Source organism: Castanea sativa, chromosome 10 (assembly GCF_040712315.1).
Source record: "Castanea sativa cultivar Marrone di Chiusa Pesio chromosome 10, ASM4071231v1".
Taxonomy (NCBI): domain Eukaryota; kingdom Viridiplantae; phylum Streptophyta; class Magnoliopsida; order Fagales; family Fagaceae; genus Castanea; species Castanea sativa.
This window is the reverse complement of record NC_134022.1, coordinates 17,668,729-17,685,630: the sequence shown is the minus strand read 5'-3', so window position 1 is coordinate 17,685,630 and position 16,902 is coordinate 17,668,729. Positions and strand designations below refer to the sequence as shown.

General features: G+C 37.2%; 2 protein-coding genes across 2 annotated transcripts; both read right to left on the bottom strand.

Moving 5' to 3' along the window:
- Positions 1–3,865: 3,865 nt before the first annotated feature.
- LOC142613293 (ATP-dependent Clp protease proteolytic subunit 5, chloroplastic) lies at positions 3,866–10,321 on the bottom strand. The gene is made up of 9 exons (XM_075785581.1): positions 9,958–10,321; positions 9,123–9,242; positions 8,927–9,041; positions 8,683–8,775; positions 8,417–8,462; positions 8,246–8,318; positions 6,890–6,924; positions 6,696–6,784; positions 3,866–4,381 (listed from the first exon to the last, which is right to left on the bottom strand). The coding sequence occupies exons 1-9, from the start codon at positions 10,074–10,076 to the stop codon at positions 4,154–4,156; spliced, it is 918 nt and encodes a 305-aa protein (XP_075641696.1). The 5' UTR covers positions 10,077–10,321; the 3' UTR covers positions 3,866–4,153.
- A 1,525-nt stretch (positions 10,322–11,846) lies between these two features.
- Positions 11,847–16,450, bottom strand: LOC142613924 (uncharacterized). The gene is made up of 7 exons (XM_075786442.1): positions 15,935–16,450; positions 14,491–15,260; positions 13,016–13,643; positions 12,807–12,907; positions 12,619–12,708; positions 12,397–12,524; positions 11,847–12,264 (listed from the first exon to the last, which is right to left on the bottom strand). The coding sequence occupies exons 2-7, from the start codon at positions 15,166–15,168 to the stop codon at positions 12,120–12,122; spliced, it is 1,770 nt and encodes a 589-aa protein (XP_075642557.1). The 5' UTR covers positions 15,169–15,260; positions 15,935–16,450; the 3' UTR covers positions 11,847–12,119.
- Positions 16,451–16,902: the final 452 nt, after the last annotated feature.

The following is a 16,902-nucleotide window of genomic DNA, read 5'->3' as shown; positions in this document are numbered from 1 at the left end:
CATTTCTGCAAAAGATAGTGAGGGTTAGAAAAGAAACGACATCAGGGAGAAGACAGAAGAAATTGGAAAATGCTCATGTCGACGAGAGTAAGCATTTAGCTTGCAAGCCTCCTCCGTCGGCTCTGGACCACCACAATATAAATGTAAAGCGTCTAGTGTGATTAGGTCCCGACACTTCCGCTCATCCAAAGAGATGGCCGTCACTTGATGGATAAAATCCTCTTGTTCCGCGGTAATGCGTGGACGGGCGTTAGCTGAAGAGAAAAGAAGACGGGGTTATGAATCAAACAAGCAGACTAAGGAAAAAAGCAGACAGGGTCAACCTGAGTCCTTGACGTATGCCCAAGTGTTGTCAAAAAAATCATGAGGCATTGACTCTCACTCCTCCTGACGGCATACCCAATTCGTCCCCTCTACAAAAAAGTATCTGCCCTTCCATTTTCTATTAGAGTCGGGCATATCCAATACCAACTTCAACTCTTTCTCCCTTACTGCAAAATGATATATCCCCTTTGACGAGGAGATATGCTGAGGGCGGTAGCACCAAAAGAACTCGTCCAGAGTTAACTGACGGTGCCCACCACTCAAACGACCCCACAGGATCTCGGCACCAATAAATATTCGTCAGGCGTTAGGGGCAATCTGGCTGACGGATATTCCCAAAAAGTTAGCCAGCTGACGATGTAAGGCCGTCAATGGTAATCTTAATCCTGCAGCGAACATGGCATCATACATGCCAACATCCGCGATTCGTCCCGAATAACATCTCTCACCCTCCTCGGGGAGGCAAATTGGGATATCGTCCGGTATTTGATAACGGGCCCGCAAATTTTTGAAAATATTTTCTGACATCGTCGGCGAAAATTTGTTGACGGACCATTCTGGGGGTAGGATAAAAGGACGGTCGTCACCAGGAGCTCCCGAGGTGCTCTCTAAGATTTCCTCATCACCGTCACCCTCACCCCCCTCACTGGTTCTTTCCTTTTCCTCTTCACCGGTCTTTTGGTCTCCGTCACCTATCCTTTCCTCCTCTTCATCGTCCTCGCTCACCTCACCTTCTCTAGAACTCCCTACTTCTTCGTCAGAAGAATGGGGCTGACGTTTCCCTTTCTGACGACCAAGATAAGCCCTCCTCGGGCTCACAACCTGATTGGAAGACCTCGTCGTAACCCGCTCCTTCGCGGATCGACGATTGTTCACTCGTCACCTCCCTAGACATCTGTTTACCTACAAACGACGGGTTTATTCTAAGAACCTAGGCCGATGACCTTACTAAAGGGCATTACTAGAAAAATAAAAGAAGGTAAAATAAAGGAAGAGAACTTTCAGATAAAAGATCCCTCGAGTAAAGGGACGGTCCCAAAAAGCGACGGCAACTGAGTTGACGGAGTCAGAAGATCGGCGAATGAAATAAATTTCGAAGATGACGGTCTCTCTCTCGAAATCAGCAAACGATAGAAAGTTGGAAATGAGGGAGAAAGTGAAATACATATAGGCAGAGGGGGCGTGGAAGATGAAGCGACACGCCCGTCCAGGCACGGAGCCAATCAGTCAATGCCATGTGTCCCATCATTTAATGAAGGGGGCTCAAATTGCCACGCGTGAACGACCTATCGACAATATTAACTCTGTAACCCGCCGACTGTAACTGACAGGGTCACGGAGTAGGGGGCAGCTGATGAGGATAATTTCGTAATTAACTCCTAGCAAAATAAAAAGCAACGGGAACCTCAAGTCCGTCAATTTTGCTCAAGCCACCTTCCTACAATGACCGTAGCACCGCTTCACGGCTGACGACCTTGGGCTAAAGAGAGTAAGTTGACGATGTCATACTGAAGGTCATAAGCTGACGACCTTGCTCGGATTGTACTGTAAGCTGACGACTCGATATATTGACGGGATCAAAAGCTGAGAAAGGTAAGCGGACCTCCGTCCATTACCTTGCTTGATCCCCACGCATACGTGTATAAGGAAAATTCTTGCGTTACACGCACGACCCTAATCAAAGAGACTCCTATAAGGAAGGGACTCTAAGGGATACGCAAAATCCACGAGTTACTCTCCTAGAAGGAAAGTACTTCTTGGCCAAGGCACAAATTTCGGTCCTACACTACTATAAATACCCTAAGACCTTCACAAAGCAAGGTATGCATAATTTACCTCAGCTCTAGTACTTTAGAGTTGCGAATAAAAGATTTTCTCTAACTTGACTGTCAGAGGGTATTTGGCCGGTACCACGCCGATACCCTTCCTAAGGTCTTCAACTTTTGTGTTGTGCAGGTTCTTCATCAGGGACACATGAGGACCGTGTGGCTCACCAACGATTTTCGGCATCATCAATGCCCATTGAACCTAAAACTTCACGTGTTTTTCCGTGTTTTTCCTTCTTCATCCTCTTTACACTTAGTTGTTGGCACCTCTTGTTTGCCGATGAGTGATTTCTTGTATGTGTAAAGATGCGTTGGCTGTCTCATCTCTTTCCTTAAAGTGATGGATCAAACTTCAATCATGTTACAAGAGTGGATTCAATTGTTTTCATCGATCATTTTGCAAACTTGTCAGCTATCATTTACAATATCATAAATACATTAATTTATTGAGGTAAATTACACCTACACCCACAAGGTTTAAGTGAAGTTAGACATTCCATTATATCCAACTTTTCAAAAATGACACTCCACCTCTAAATGATCAAAATAATTAACATTCCACTCATTATTTAATATTTTTTTAGGTACACAATGTTAATTATTTTGATCCTTTAAGAGGTGAGAAAAGGGGTGGAGTGTCAATTTAAAACACTAGGATATGTTAGTTAAGCTACAATACTCTTAGCAATTATTTTGATCAATAATAGCAAATCGAATTTCACTATACCTGAATAGTGTCAGTATAATTATACCACTGAAATTACTATTTATGAACAAGAACTCATGCGTAATTTTCACTATATCTTGAATTACTATTTAAAATGAAATTATACCAATAGCACTTTTTTTTATGTACCATATCTACATAATCTCATCTTAATTATTCATCTATTATTCTAAGATATCGTCTAGCGAAGCCATATGAGGCAAAAAATCCACGTATAGTTTTGAAGCCGGGCCTTTCTAGCAACAGGGCCTAGGGACCAATATGATGATTGGTTTAGGTAGGGCAGCCGGCCTATTATGGGTACCTATAGGGATTAATGCCGAGACTACGATCCACAAGTAGCTGCATGAGACTCGCCATCTTTACTTAGGAGTGAAGACGCAGAAAGGAGACAATAATGATAGTGCTACACACTCACATATTTCACCGTAATTGTCTTACATGGCAAACAATGAGCGGTGAAGAAAAAAAATAGTAAGTTGATATAATAGTGACAAATAAATATTCATAATTTTTCACGTAAAACAATTATGATAAAGTGTGTGAATGGTACCAACATTATTGGGGGAATAATATCGCTCGGAAATCCCAACAAAGGTAGGTTTTTGTCTGGTGGATGCAAATTTTATGATATCTCACAGTTGGTAGGGACCACACACTCTTTTTTGGTTTTTTAATTATTTTTTATGGGTAAACGCACCCAACTACGACTAGAGAAATTATAAAGGGAACATCTGATTTATACTAAATAAATATAATGAGTACTTTAATAAACATGGCATGTCCCAGAAATCAAGTGGAATATCGAAGCCTGGCCGTGTATGATTTCCTTGAAACAAAGCAATAGATGGGATTATGGCAATATACAAGTTTGTGTTTCTTTCCCAAAAATATCATATACCACCAAAACATTTGAGTTATAGAGATACCTTTGTGTGCGCCAGTCTCTGAGAGTTTTGATAGAGGAAAAGATTTAAGCTTCTAACTATTATGTAAATGTAGAATCGAAGATAAGATTTATCATAAAGAAGAAAACAATATGAATTGTCAGAGAGATTATCTTCTTAAAGACAAATTACAAATCTAGAATTTGATCTATTTCTCAAGCTTTTAGTTCAGGGGTAAACAGCAGCAAAATTCAAGGTTCTTAATTCTCTGTTACAAAGAAAATCAGCATTGTGAACTAATATGAACTCAGGCACACAGAAAAGATCATTCTTCATTTAACTCTTCTATAAAGCCATGTCCTCCACTACAGCAGTCACCCAATAGAAATTTACACACCAGACTCAACTATAGTCTCGGCATCTGCCATTGCTGCTAGTGGCTGAAGAGCTTTGAGAGGATTGATAATGATACCATCTATAAGCCCATATTCTTTGGCTTCTTTTGCACTCATGAAGAAATCTCGGTCAGTGTCTTGATTGATCCTGTCAAGACTTTGACCAGTGTGGTAGGCGAGATACCCATTAAGGTTAGCTTTATGATGCAGCATTTCATTTGCCTGAGAATCATCTCTTGTTTAGGATTGTGTTTATAAGATTTAATCATAAATAATAAGAATAAAAGAGATGACAAGTAGACAAACAGAAACTGCAGCTATTATATAGTAATAAGACTGTCCTAGTATTATATATGTCACAGGTGGGTTTCCATTCCTTCAATTTCTTTATTGTTTGACCTCCAACTAAAGCCAAGCAGACTACCAGAAAATATTGATTCCAAAACATCTAATTGAGTTAATATTTGACATTTGGAATGGATCTCCTCCTTGGAGACACCCAAACCACTTTGCATGCAAGACACAGTAAAAACCAGTTTTTTTTTCCCTTCTTTTTATTGGCAAGTTATACATGGAACTGAAAGTGTTGTTAATTTGTCACTAACACACAGTCAGCAAGGCCAACATAATCATGATTACAAAGTTGAACAAAAAAATCTTTAACACAACAAGTGCTCTCTGAACCAAGCTAGATAGTCTCCTATCACTAGGCTCTCCAACCAACCTGGACTTTGATTCTTATTATTCCTACTGGATATCAAAACCATAAGGATTGTTTCCAGCCATGAGTTTCATAATATCAGATTTGGCTGATTTAACAAACCAAAGCACACCAAACTCTATCCATGATTGACCATTAAAGAAGTAAATACTAAGTTCTGATCCATAACAGATTTACGGTTAATTTAACATACTAAAGCACATCAAACTCTCACAAACACGCGATTCAAAAACTCAAAACCCAGCTCATTAATACAATCAGTTGTGTCACCATAAACAATAACAGAAAAAAACTTCATTTGGGCACCTCAGAATTATTCTTGAAAGAAAAATATAATTAACAATTTTCAGAAATAAAGCAATTAAAATAAATACAGCATCAGATTTGTGAAGGCTCTGATTACCACCTTAGCATTTCAAAATCCAAATCCCATTTAAGCTAAAATTTCCATATTTTATTAACAATAAATAAATAATTGAACTTGAGTTGACCAAACCACGAGCTTTGAGATCCTCTCTCACCAATCAATAAAAGGCCACTGTAGACAGATGGAGTTAGACCACAAGCTTCATCTTTATCTCCAATCAATTGAAATCCACTGTAATGTTTTCTCCAGTCAACCTGATTCTATGCTTCCTAAGTGATGCTCTCTAAGGTTCCTCCCTCGTTTGTTTCTCCTCCCTTTGATACAATCTTTCTCTTTACTCCACCTTCTTCCCCTTTCTCCCTCCTTTTACTCACTTTGTCATTACCTACTTCATTTAGTCTTTCCTTTTAATACCTTATTCAACCTTACCCACTTTCTTTATCCATTTCTATGCTAGACTATCCTCTTACACTCTGTTGGGTGTCAATACTTTAATTCCCACATAATTTTGTATTCTCCTCATGGAAGACACTACCAAGGATCTGACACATAGCCCTAACCCAAAAGCTCAACTGTGAGACCAAACACTATCTACAACACCAAACATAGCAGCAATAGGAGACCACTGTAAGTAGATAAAGCTTTGTCTCAACATTTACTTCGTTCGTTTGTCCAAAAAAAAGCTCTTTGCCTCCATTTGAATTTTTAAGATTTGATGAATATCCATGCTCAGCCAACTCTGGGTACTGCATCTCCATTTGATGGAAATCTCCATTTAAAGATTCAAGAAATTGAGAGGGAAACAAAATCAACAGTCTACTTTTAGCATTGAACCTCAACATCCTCCAATCCCTAACGTCACCAATCCCATTTCTCAACCACTCTTTGGCAGTAATGAAACCGTCTTTGTCATCATTGTGACAAAGGACTTTTGCAGAGGAACAACTCTAATCAATAGTATTCACTTTGCCAACACGGTTCTCAGGTTGGTAATGGTGTTCTAGTTGGCTAGGATTGTCTGGACCTCTTGATGATGGGGCATCAAGTAGGGGTCTGTGTGTGTTTTTTTTTGTTGGGCACCTTGTTGGGAGGATTTGGGAGAGAACACATACTGGACAGAAATTCTAGTCAGAATTTTGAGCCCTTAGATCCTGGATAAATTTCTTCTTATGGTCCACCCAAACAAGGAGCTTTCACTGACCAATTTCAAAATTCTTGTGATCCACCCAAATTCCGCCTACAATTCCTTACCCAAAGACACTGTTGATGTCTACAATGATGGATAAAAAATTCCACAAATGTTTATTGGAATTTCAGTTTCAAGTACCACCAAAACAATATATAAACATAAACATAATAATATGCCCAGTCTCAAATGTTATTACATATATATATATATATATATATATATATATATTATAATTTTGGCCACCAGAAAGAGAGCCCACCTGAATATCTATATCTGTTTGGCCACCTTGTGCTCCACCGAGAGGCTGATGGATCATTATCCTTGAGTTTGGCAAACTGTATCTTTTTCCTTCAGTAATGAGGTAGAAAATATTCTCCTTTTTAGCAAACTCGAGAAACATAAATCATGAAATAGAGCATCCAAAACACTACAATAACAGAAGGAATCATTTACCTTTGGTCCCAGCACTAAGCAGAAAAGCTCCCATACTGCTCATGGAAAACAAAGATACATCCATCACTAGTGGTAAACATTTTAATTTGGTAGACAAGCAAAAATTATTCTCATTGGGAATTGTGTTTTTGAACCCTGGCAGTATTTTCACTGAAAAATTTGAACATTAAGGCTGCGTCTGGTTGGGTGTAAAATATTTTCCAGATGTAAAATAATTTCAGCTTAAAATATTTTGGGGAAAGGAAAATATTTTTAGGTTTGGTAGCATTTTAAAAAATACTTTGGAAAATATTTTCAAGTGTTTGGTTGTGATCTTGAAAATATTATAGAAAATACATTTTCTACTTGTTGCTCACATTTTCTCAGCTTCCAAACAAATATCATTTCTCAATACAGAACAACAAAACCCAAAAAAAAAAAAACTCATCAAATCCGGTCATAGAAGAACGAAGAGAGATTTCTCAATACAGAAGAACAAAACCCAAAAAAAAAAAAAATTCATCAAATCCAGTCAGAGAAGAACGAAGAGAGAGAGAGAGGCGATTGGGTTCGACGTTGAGGCGAGATCACGCGGTGGAGGCGAAGGCGAGCACGATCAGACCGGGTTCATCGGAGATGGGTTTGAGCATTGAGCGGCGCAAATCAGATCGGCGATGGCGATGGTGAAGGCGCGATCTCGCCGACGCGGGTTGGGGCGCGATCTCACTCTCTCTACTCTCTCTTCGTGCTCTCTCTCTCTCTCTCTTCGTGCTCTGTCTCTCTGTTATCTGGAAAATTTCTATTTGAAGGTAAAATAGAAACGGAAGTTATTTTACGGGTGGGAAGGGCTTTTTACGGTCAAAGGTAAGTGATATTTCGGTTGACCAAATTTTCAGTTGCTACCAAACACACACAAATGCGGAAAATAATTTCTGAAACTGATTTACCGTTGAAACAAACGCAACCTAAGTAAATTCTTACAAGGGTAAGCTTTTTTTTTTGGGGGAGGGGGGGTGGGGAAGATGAGGAGGTGCAAATAAAGGATGTTCATCACCCTTTTCATATATTAGTTTAATTTCATTCACCTGCAATGTATGCAATTGCATTACACGCATATGGAAAAGAAGCTTTTTGGAGGACCTTTTAGCATATCATAACAGAAACCATTTTTTCTTATTCTCAAGCCATCAAGAACAGCATATGTCATTCCAAACACCAATTATTCTGTTTCAATGTAATGCAAAACAACTCAACCTAACCATCTTAGTAGAAAAGAACTGTCACAGAATCCATGAGACTGCATTAAGAACATGTCACACCAAATCAATGCATGCCTTGAGAGAGAGAGAGAGAGAGATGCAAAGCCTAATCTTGTACCTTGCTGCTAGTCCAACACAAACAGTGGAGACATCAGGTCGGATATGCCTCATTGTGTCAAATACAGCCATACCTTAAAAATTAAAAGCAAGTTAGTCTATAAAAAGGCAACACTAACTCACAAATTTAATTGAAAAAATAGTAAATATGAAATAGAAACAGTTTTTGTACCAGCAGTAACTGAACCTCCAGGAGAATTCACATACATGACAATGTCCTGTTCCAAACACCAGAAATTGCAGTAAACAGCTAAGTACTTACACAGTGACATTTAAATAATAGTGTTAAGGAAAAATGAAATGGGGGAGGGGAGGCGGGGAGACACGGAGAGAGGGAGTATATAGGAAACATGCATATGCCAGAACATGATTATTTGATTTTAAACTTCTTAGTTGTAAATGCTTATCCTATAGAGAGAAAGAGAGAGAGAGGCTCACCTTGTTGGGGTCAACGGCATCAAGATACAGAAGTTGAGCAACTATTATGTTTGCCATGTCATCATCAACAGCTCCACCACAACGTATTATTCTCTAACATTTTATTTATACACAAATATCAGAAGCTGATAGAGAATAGAGACTATGCAGCACTTAAAATACTCAACCCAAAGTAACCACAAAAAAAAAAAAAAAAACAAAAAAAAAAAACAACAACAACAACAAACCAAACCAACTCCCTTACATGCTGAAAAAGCTGACTTATAACACTCTGGAAGCGCTCTTGTACCATTGGGGGTGGCCCTTGGCCTTGCGCATATGCAGGTAAGTATGCAGACGATGGGACTTGCAAGTCATCCCTAAAATATCATATTCCAAACAACAATAACATATGTGGGCATTCCTAAATAAGCATGCATAAATAAGCATTTAAAAACTACCTTATGGACCAAATCCCCTGTCGAGAACTCCTCTCTGGTGCCCAAAACTTCTCAGAATACATGGCTCTCACGGGAGAACTCTGGAAGTTCTTCTTATAACAAACTAACTTTCCTAATTTCCTGAAAACCACAGAAAACTAAAAGCTTTGTTTGCCCACTAAAGAAAACAGACTAAAAGAAAATTTTAAAAGAACATGTAAACAAAATCCCAAAAAATGAAATTTTGATTAAAACCAACTCAAAGTACAGCTTCTAACAGCTAAACTTCAAAAAACAGCAAAAATAAGTTGCACCGAACCAGCACTAACCCCGATTAAAGCATACTCTCAATTGAGCCAAAAATAATCATTTAGCCAACAGGAAGCTACATTTCTCAACTTTATAGAAACCAAAACAACGCGAATATGAATCATGATTTCTTCTTCTTCATTTTTTTTCTATTCATTTTCTTTTTATTAAACTATTGGTCCTCTTTTATCCAAATATGAAAAATCCTTATCCAAACAAATCCAAATAGCTCTACTAAGCTAAGACAAGCATTTGATTCGTCTCCTCAGCACCACAACCACGAATAGTTCTTAAATTCCTCAAATTCATAACAATTTGTAAACATTTTCTCAAGAAGCAAACAGAACCTAAAGCAAATGGAATTCTTATAGAGCATCAATAAGCACCAAAAAACAAATAGATAAATAATTAAATAAACCAAAAGCTCACAAATTTACACTACCAAACTTACTTGAGCTTCAAATTTGAAAAATAATAATAAAATAAAAGGCTTTAGCAAAAAATAATAATAATAATAAATTTTACGGAGAATACAAAAATTGAGTACCTGGAACGAGAGGGATGGAGAGAGAGACTGAGAGAATCGGAGACAGAGCTAGGGCTAGGGTTAGGGGAGAAGATTAGAGAGTTGAATCTGAGAGACGAGGCTGAGCAAGTGTGAGCCATTTTCTCTGTGTGAAGTGAAGTCTGAACCTTTTTATTTTGGGGATATTTATATATATATATATATATATATATATATATATATATATATATATATTTTAGAGGTAAAGAAAATTAGCAAAGGGAATGGCTGTAATGTAAGAGGAGATAATATCTGCTTAAACAAGAAGCGCACGGCGGCGAACTTTGGACTGGGGAGATTATACAAAAGAGTGTTCCAGCAAGCAAAGCAAGGCCTTCGGCAGCGACTCCTCTATTATCTTTCAGTCGAATTTACGGTTTTGTCCCCATTTCGATTTCTTTTTCTTTTTTTCTTTTTTGGGTGGGGCGGGGGTGTTGTTAGAGCATCCACGGCAGTGGAGTTAAAAATTTAGCAATTTAGCTCTACCAAAAGTTACTTTATCTATTTTACCTACACACATGCTGCAGCAGTGGATCTATTTTAGCTTTCAACACAATAAAATAATATATTTACCACAATAAAATAATACATCTCACTACAATAAAAATACCACAATAAAAAGGTAATGTGAACACAAAATAAAAATTAATTTTTTTTTTAGCTCTCATGAACAGTGCACATCTATAGAGCTAAAAAAATATAGATTTAACTCCACTGCTGCATGCTTCCTTTTGGTGTTTTGGTAGAGCTAAAATAGCAATTTAGCTCTCCACTGCTGCAAGTGCTCTTACAACTTTCAAGAGCAAATTATAACTTTTTGTTAAACCCCTCCTCCCCAACTATGGGGGAATTATATATATATATAAAGTCCATCCAACTATCCATTTTTATTAGAAATCCAAAAGTTAAGTTTTAAATAAGTGTTGCTCATTTAAATATGACACTCATTAGTTTATTTCTTTTAATAATCTGATCTTCAAGTACAAGATAAGTGTCATCTATTAAGGCACGTCACCCATAATATTAAGTGTAATTAGATTTCTAATGGAAATAAACAATAGAGTCAATTTTTTTTTTTTTTTTTTTACTGAGACAATAGAGTCAATATGAAAACATTATTTAATAAAAATGACCAAAATGAAAATAGTCTCCAATTTTAAGGGCAAAAATTATACTTTAATCAAATATAAAATACTTTTTACTTCCACCCTATTATTTTGGAATGGCAAAAACAACTTGTCTTCTCCGGTGCAAATTTTCTGGTTTAGAAGAGAGGGCAATATTATGCCCCAAGTGTATATATATTTAAATTATTTATATATAATTTAATTTTTATACATATCTTATTTATTATATACTTTTTTATAAATATTCAATGATGATATATCTCTTTCTCAACCTGATTAAAATTCATCAAACTTGTGTTACTCACCCCCTCCTTCCATTCCGTCCAAACACAATGCTGGAGACAATTGAGCTTCTAAGAAGATTTATTAAACTTTCATAAGAATGACTATTGAATCTATTTAAGTACTTCAAAGAGTGGTCCTACACTTGCTGCTATTCCATGGAAGAAGGTAATAATAGATATCACAATTAGACAAACCTTCCTGATTTGCACCACCACTCTCTTTCCTAAATCCTAACCTTCCTCTGATTTGGATGACCACTCTTTTTCTCAAGTCCTAACTCTTCCATTTGGATCTAAAAAGAAGACGACTCTTAACGGCAAACTACAAAACACAACAAAGTCAGAGAACCAACCAAATGATGACAGATAACTCTACTTTTTGTATCATTGGCTCAACGCAATTTAATTTTCACTGAATGTGAAAGAAAAAAAAAATCTAATAAAAACTAAAGCTGTATAATTACAGCAAATGAACAAGCCATATTTTGTATTGATCTCTCTACCAAAAATTATGACATTTATCTCCGAATACAATATAGCTGAGTAGGACTCCCTAAATGCATCAAGCTGCCTACAATATACTCGGCAACATTAGTAGGTAGTTTCTTTTCCTCTTCTTTTTTGGGTCATTTACACTCACACTGGGAGGATGATTAAACCAAGAACCCCACTCTCCACCTTGATCCCACTTAGTAAGGAGGAACCGTTTAAGTTAAAAGCTCATTAAGCAACATCAGCAGGTAGTTTCAGCCAGCATCTTTTGTTGAATAGCCTTGTAACACTGAAGACTACAAAAAGGAACCTTAGACTTGGAATCTCGATATTTGTATGGGTTAGTACAAGAGGTACTAGCACACTTTTCACGCGGAGGAGGATAACTGCAAATCCAGAACAAAAAAGGTTTTCAAGCCATCAGAAAAGAACATTGATGTAATTCGAAATACAAGTTTTAAGCACGCTGATATGAATTGTCATGTGTAACTTTCAATGCGCAACGGAGGAGATTATACCTGTGAGGTTTAGAGTCAAATATACTAGGCAAACCCATATCCTCGGAAAACTTCAATACAGTCCCAGTAGGACCCATTACCAACCTAACGGTGTTAGATGGAAGCATCATAGCATTGGCAGCCCTCTCCTATAAAAGAATATTGTAACAACAATTAACAGAATAGCTTTATATCAAACCCAGATCAAGAAAGAGAGAAAGTTCATCCAACATTATGCAATACCTGAGCCAATTCTTCCTGGCGCTTTTTAAATTTATCTTCCCGTTTTTTCCTGCTAGACTCTTGACCAAGAATTTTTCTGATAGCCTCAGCCTGCAAGATTCAATCCAAACAGAAATGTTTCTATTACTTCTTACATAAGATATAAATAAGGAGGACAAACAGTGAAATAGAATAACACAAAAACAAACCTCAGATTCCCGAGCAGCCTTGTCGACTTGCATCCGACGTCTCTGAGCAGCCTCAGCTTTCTTTAGTTGCTGCTCTAATTCTGAAGGTTTCTCCTTTGGCTCTAGAATCAATAAAAACCACAATAAAGGTGGAAATTGCAATTAGTAATGCTACTATAGAATTCAATAAGCTCAAAATGTAAGAACGTAAAACAGATACAAATGCTCACTTCTTGATGGGGCAGGGGGCAATCCATTTGGAAACTCAATTACACTTGTACCAGGTGCTGAATCTTTGCTTGACTGAAGGGCCCACTGACGCATTGTGAGAGTCATTTCCCTTTTATTAACCATTAAAGAATCAACAGATTCCTTTTTCTGCTTCTTCATTTTCTTACCTTCAAATTCACCATCAGATTGTGACTCTTCATCTTCCTCAAAATCTGTGTCCTCAGATACTATATCTGATTTGGACCTCTTACCATCTTTGCCCGATCTTGATGAGCCAACATTTTCCACATTAGAAACCCTTGAAAGTTTCCGATGTTTCTTGCTTAATTCTTCATCTTCTTTACATCCTGTGTTCTTTGAAGTTCTAAGCTTCTCCAGGTAGCGAATCTCATCATCCTCCTCAGAACCAAATTCCCCATCAAGTACACGCCTCTTTGGGACACGCTTGCTCTTACGGACCAGTTCAAATTTGTCCCCTTGCTTACCAGATGTGCTCTTTCCAGAAAGCTTCCCCATCAAACATTCTTCCTTCCCAAGACTATAACCACCTCTTGAGAAATCCTTCCAGGGAATTCCTTGTAACCTGCTCCTCTTATCTATGGATGAATGGTTATCATCTGAATTTCCCTGCAATAAAACATTTTTTTAATAAAAAGATTACAATGGATTCTAAATCTTACTTAAAGATAACAGCAATTATTATGGTGATATGCAGAATTTTAAAAGTCTAAAAAGTCATACCCAGTGTGCGTTTGGCATAGATGAAATTTGCGAGCTTATTAAATTCAGCTTATTTTAGCTACTATTTATGGCCCCACTGCACTTTTCGGTATTATTCATGAGTCTCATTATACTATTTCAGCTAACTTTTAGCTATATCTATAGTACTTTCAGCAAAAAGTTTTCAGTTTCAGCAAAATAAGCGGATCCCAAACAGACCCCCAATGCAGCAAAATATATGCCTTAAGATTATCCCAAAGTAAAGCAAATTACAAAGAATTTGTCAAACTATGAACGAGAAAATCTCCAAATAATGTGAAACCCAAATTCAAATTTTTGGTGAACCTTGACATGGGATGCTTTAAAAACCAATGACACGTGCCTCATTGTTTGGGAAAAGGGTATTTGCCATTTGTCTTGAAATGGAGAGGATCCATTTTATGATTCAGATTTAGTTTTCATGAATTAGGGTATATATATCATTTAAAATTATACTCAACCAAATAAGGAACGATAACTAATTTAAAGGGTGTATTACTATATTCACTTTTAGGGTTTTTAACTACCAAATATACATGAAATGGATTCAATGGAGAGGCTCCATTATTTGTGCCTCATTATTTTCCCTTTTTGGTCCGAGTGCCTACCATAACCTTAAATTACTCAATACATGGAAATAGAACCTATTCTAAAAATAAGAAAGAGACTGCCACAATTCACTAACTTAAGCTTGCAAGAAGCAACAGTCAGATACCTGAAAATTATGCCTTGGCCTCATTCTTGAGGCATCTACAGATCGAGAACTCTTTGCAGAAGACCCACCCCTTACCGCACCATTAGAAGTGGTGTTAGCTTGAATAGTGCGTTTGACACCACCAACCTTAAGCTTAACATTTTTAACCTTGTTCTTGTTTCCCAATCGATCTAGTGGGATTCCTCCCTGCCCTAAATTCAGACTTTCACCGTTTCTTCCACCATTTGCATCCAGACTTCTTGACTCTGAATCAAACCCATCCTTCATTTTGCATTTCCAATTAGCAGGGGCAAGGACACCTTCACTACTACGTTTTTTTTTTAACCCACTTCGGCAGGGCTCATTATTATAAAATGAATTGAATCCTCCATCTTTTTTATTCTTTTCATAGAAGTTTTCACTATCAGCTTCAGCAGCAGAGTGAACCCTTGACACAAATTGATTAAGATTGATTTCTTTCCTCTTAGAATTAGTATCTCCACTACCATTATCATCGCTAGAGACCTTGCTTACATCATCTGAAGGTGGTGATGAAAATAATGGTGAATCATCATGATCTTCAGCCACTGGCTGTGAATCAGGCCGTGGTCGGCGAGATGTTTGAGTCCTTTTCTTCCTCACAGGATTGCTTATACCATTAAACGAAGGACTCCCAAACTCTTCCATGAAAGGAAACATTGCGATTACTCACTTCTTGTAGTGCTACTACTTCCCAGGGGATGAGATGAACAATCACAATAATAATAATAATAAATTCCACTTCGAAAATACTACAGCAAAGAAATAAAGAACCATTAGTATTCCTACTCCACAGTTCCTAAGTAAGTATTCAAAGGGATGTGGGGGCATTCATAACAAAAAAAGAAATCCAAAGATACAATGCACATAACTAGAAGAGAACATGAAATAGTAAGAATGTCAATCAAGCTCACCAATGTGGACAAGAGAAAATCAAAAACTTCAATAAAAAAGCTTGATAACTAGCAGATCCAGATATATATATATATATATAATAAAAAATAAAACAGAGCCAAAAAGAACATAATTTCAAAGAAATTTAGATGCAATTCAATGGGAATTACATTATATCCAACCATACAAACAAACCCAAATTGAAAAAAAATAATAATATATATTTGAGGAACACAAACGAACCCAGAAGAAAACTCAACAATCCCAGATGACACGCAACAAAGCCTAATCAATCCCCGCAACTTAAACAATAAGAAATCAAAACAAAGTCAAAATTATTCAACACATATACCAATCCCCCCAAACAAAATCTACACATTCATAAATCAACAAAAACAAACAGAAGCCCATTATCCCAATACAAAAAATATATATAAATAACCCACCCAAAACCATGAAAATCCCCCAACCTCGAAAAACCCAGATACAATATCCTCACAGATTTAACAAACAAACAAAAATTGATCACTACCTTCTTGAGCTTCAACCACAAAAATCGAAAACGCGGGGCTTAAAGCAATTGATGGAATAGAGCAAAAGGAAAAAGAAAAAGCAAAAGGGATAGAGAGATGGAGAGAGAAAATTGAGAAGGGTAGGAGGAGTGGAGAGAAAGAAAAAGAAGGAGAAAGAGAGTTTAGGGTTAGAGAGGTAATAGAAAAAGAAAGATGATAAGGAATAAGAAGAGTAAGAGTAAGAGAGAGAAAGAGAAAGAGGGTAAAGGAAGAGGAGAAGATGACTAATACTACTAATCTTCTTGTTCACCATTTTTGCTAATACCACACCCCCCCCCACAAAAACCAACCCTGTGGCTCTGTTTTTTTTTTTTTTTTTTTTCTTTGGTTGGTGTTCGGGTCGGTCACGAAATCAAAAATCCAACTCGACTCAGTAAACCTATCCATCTCTCTCTCTTTCTCTTTGGCTTTCCCTTTTATTTTCTTTCCCTCTCCTCTTCTAGTTGTTCTACACGGTTTGTGCTGCAGGTGTGTGCGCACGTTAAATTCGGGTACGCACCCTCGGCTTATGTTAATGGCTATTTCTCTACTCTCTTTTTTAAATTTCCTTCGTGGCATGTCACGTGGCGTAGACTTACTAGAGCATCTCCAATAGGTTGTTTAAAACCAATTTTGGATAACAAACATACCAAAAACTCACAGATTTTTTTTCAAAATAACATCCTTTCTCAAATAATTTCGTTAGTTAGCAATGTTTCCAAACTATTTAGAAAACTAACATCTTGAGTCTGAAAAACTCGAGTTTAGCAAATCGAGTCTATTAAACACGATTTCTATGTGGAACTCGAGTCTTAGGAACTGGAAGACTCGAGTTCCAGTTCCAGTTCCAGTTCCTATGGCTCTTTTCCCTTCCAGTTCTTTTTATTCTTCCTTCTTTTTTCTTTCTTAAGACCTAAATCAAAAATACCCAAAACTCAAAGGCTCTGGT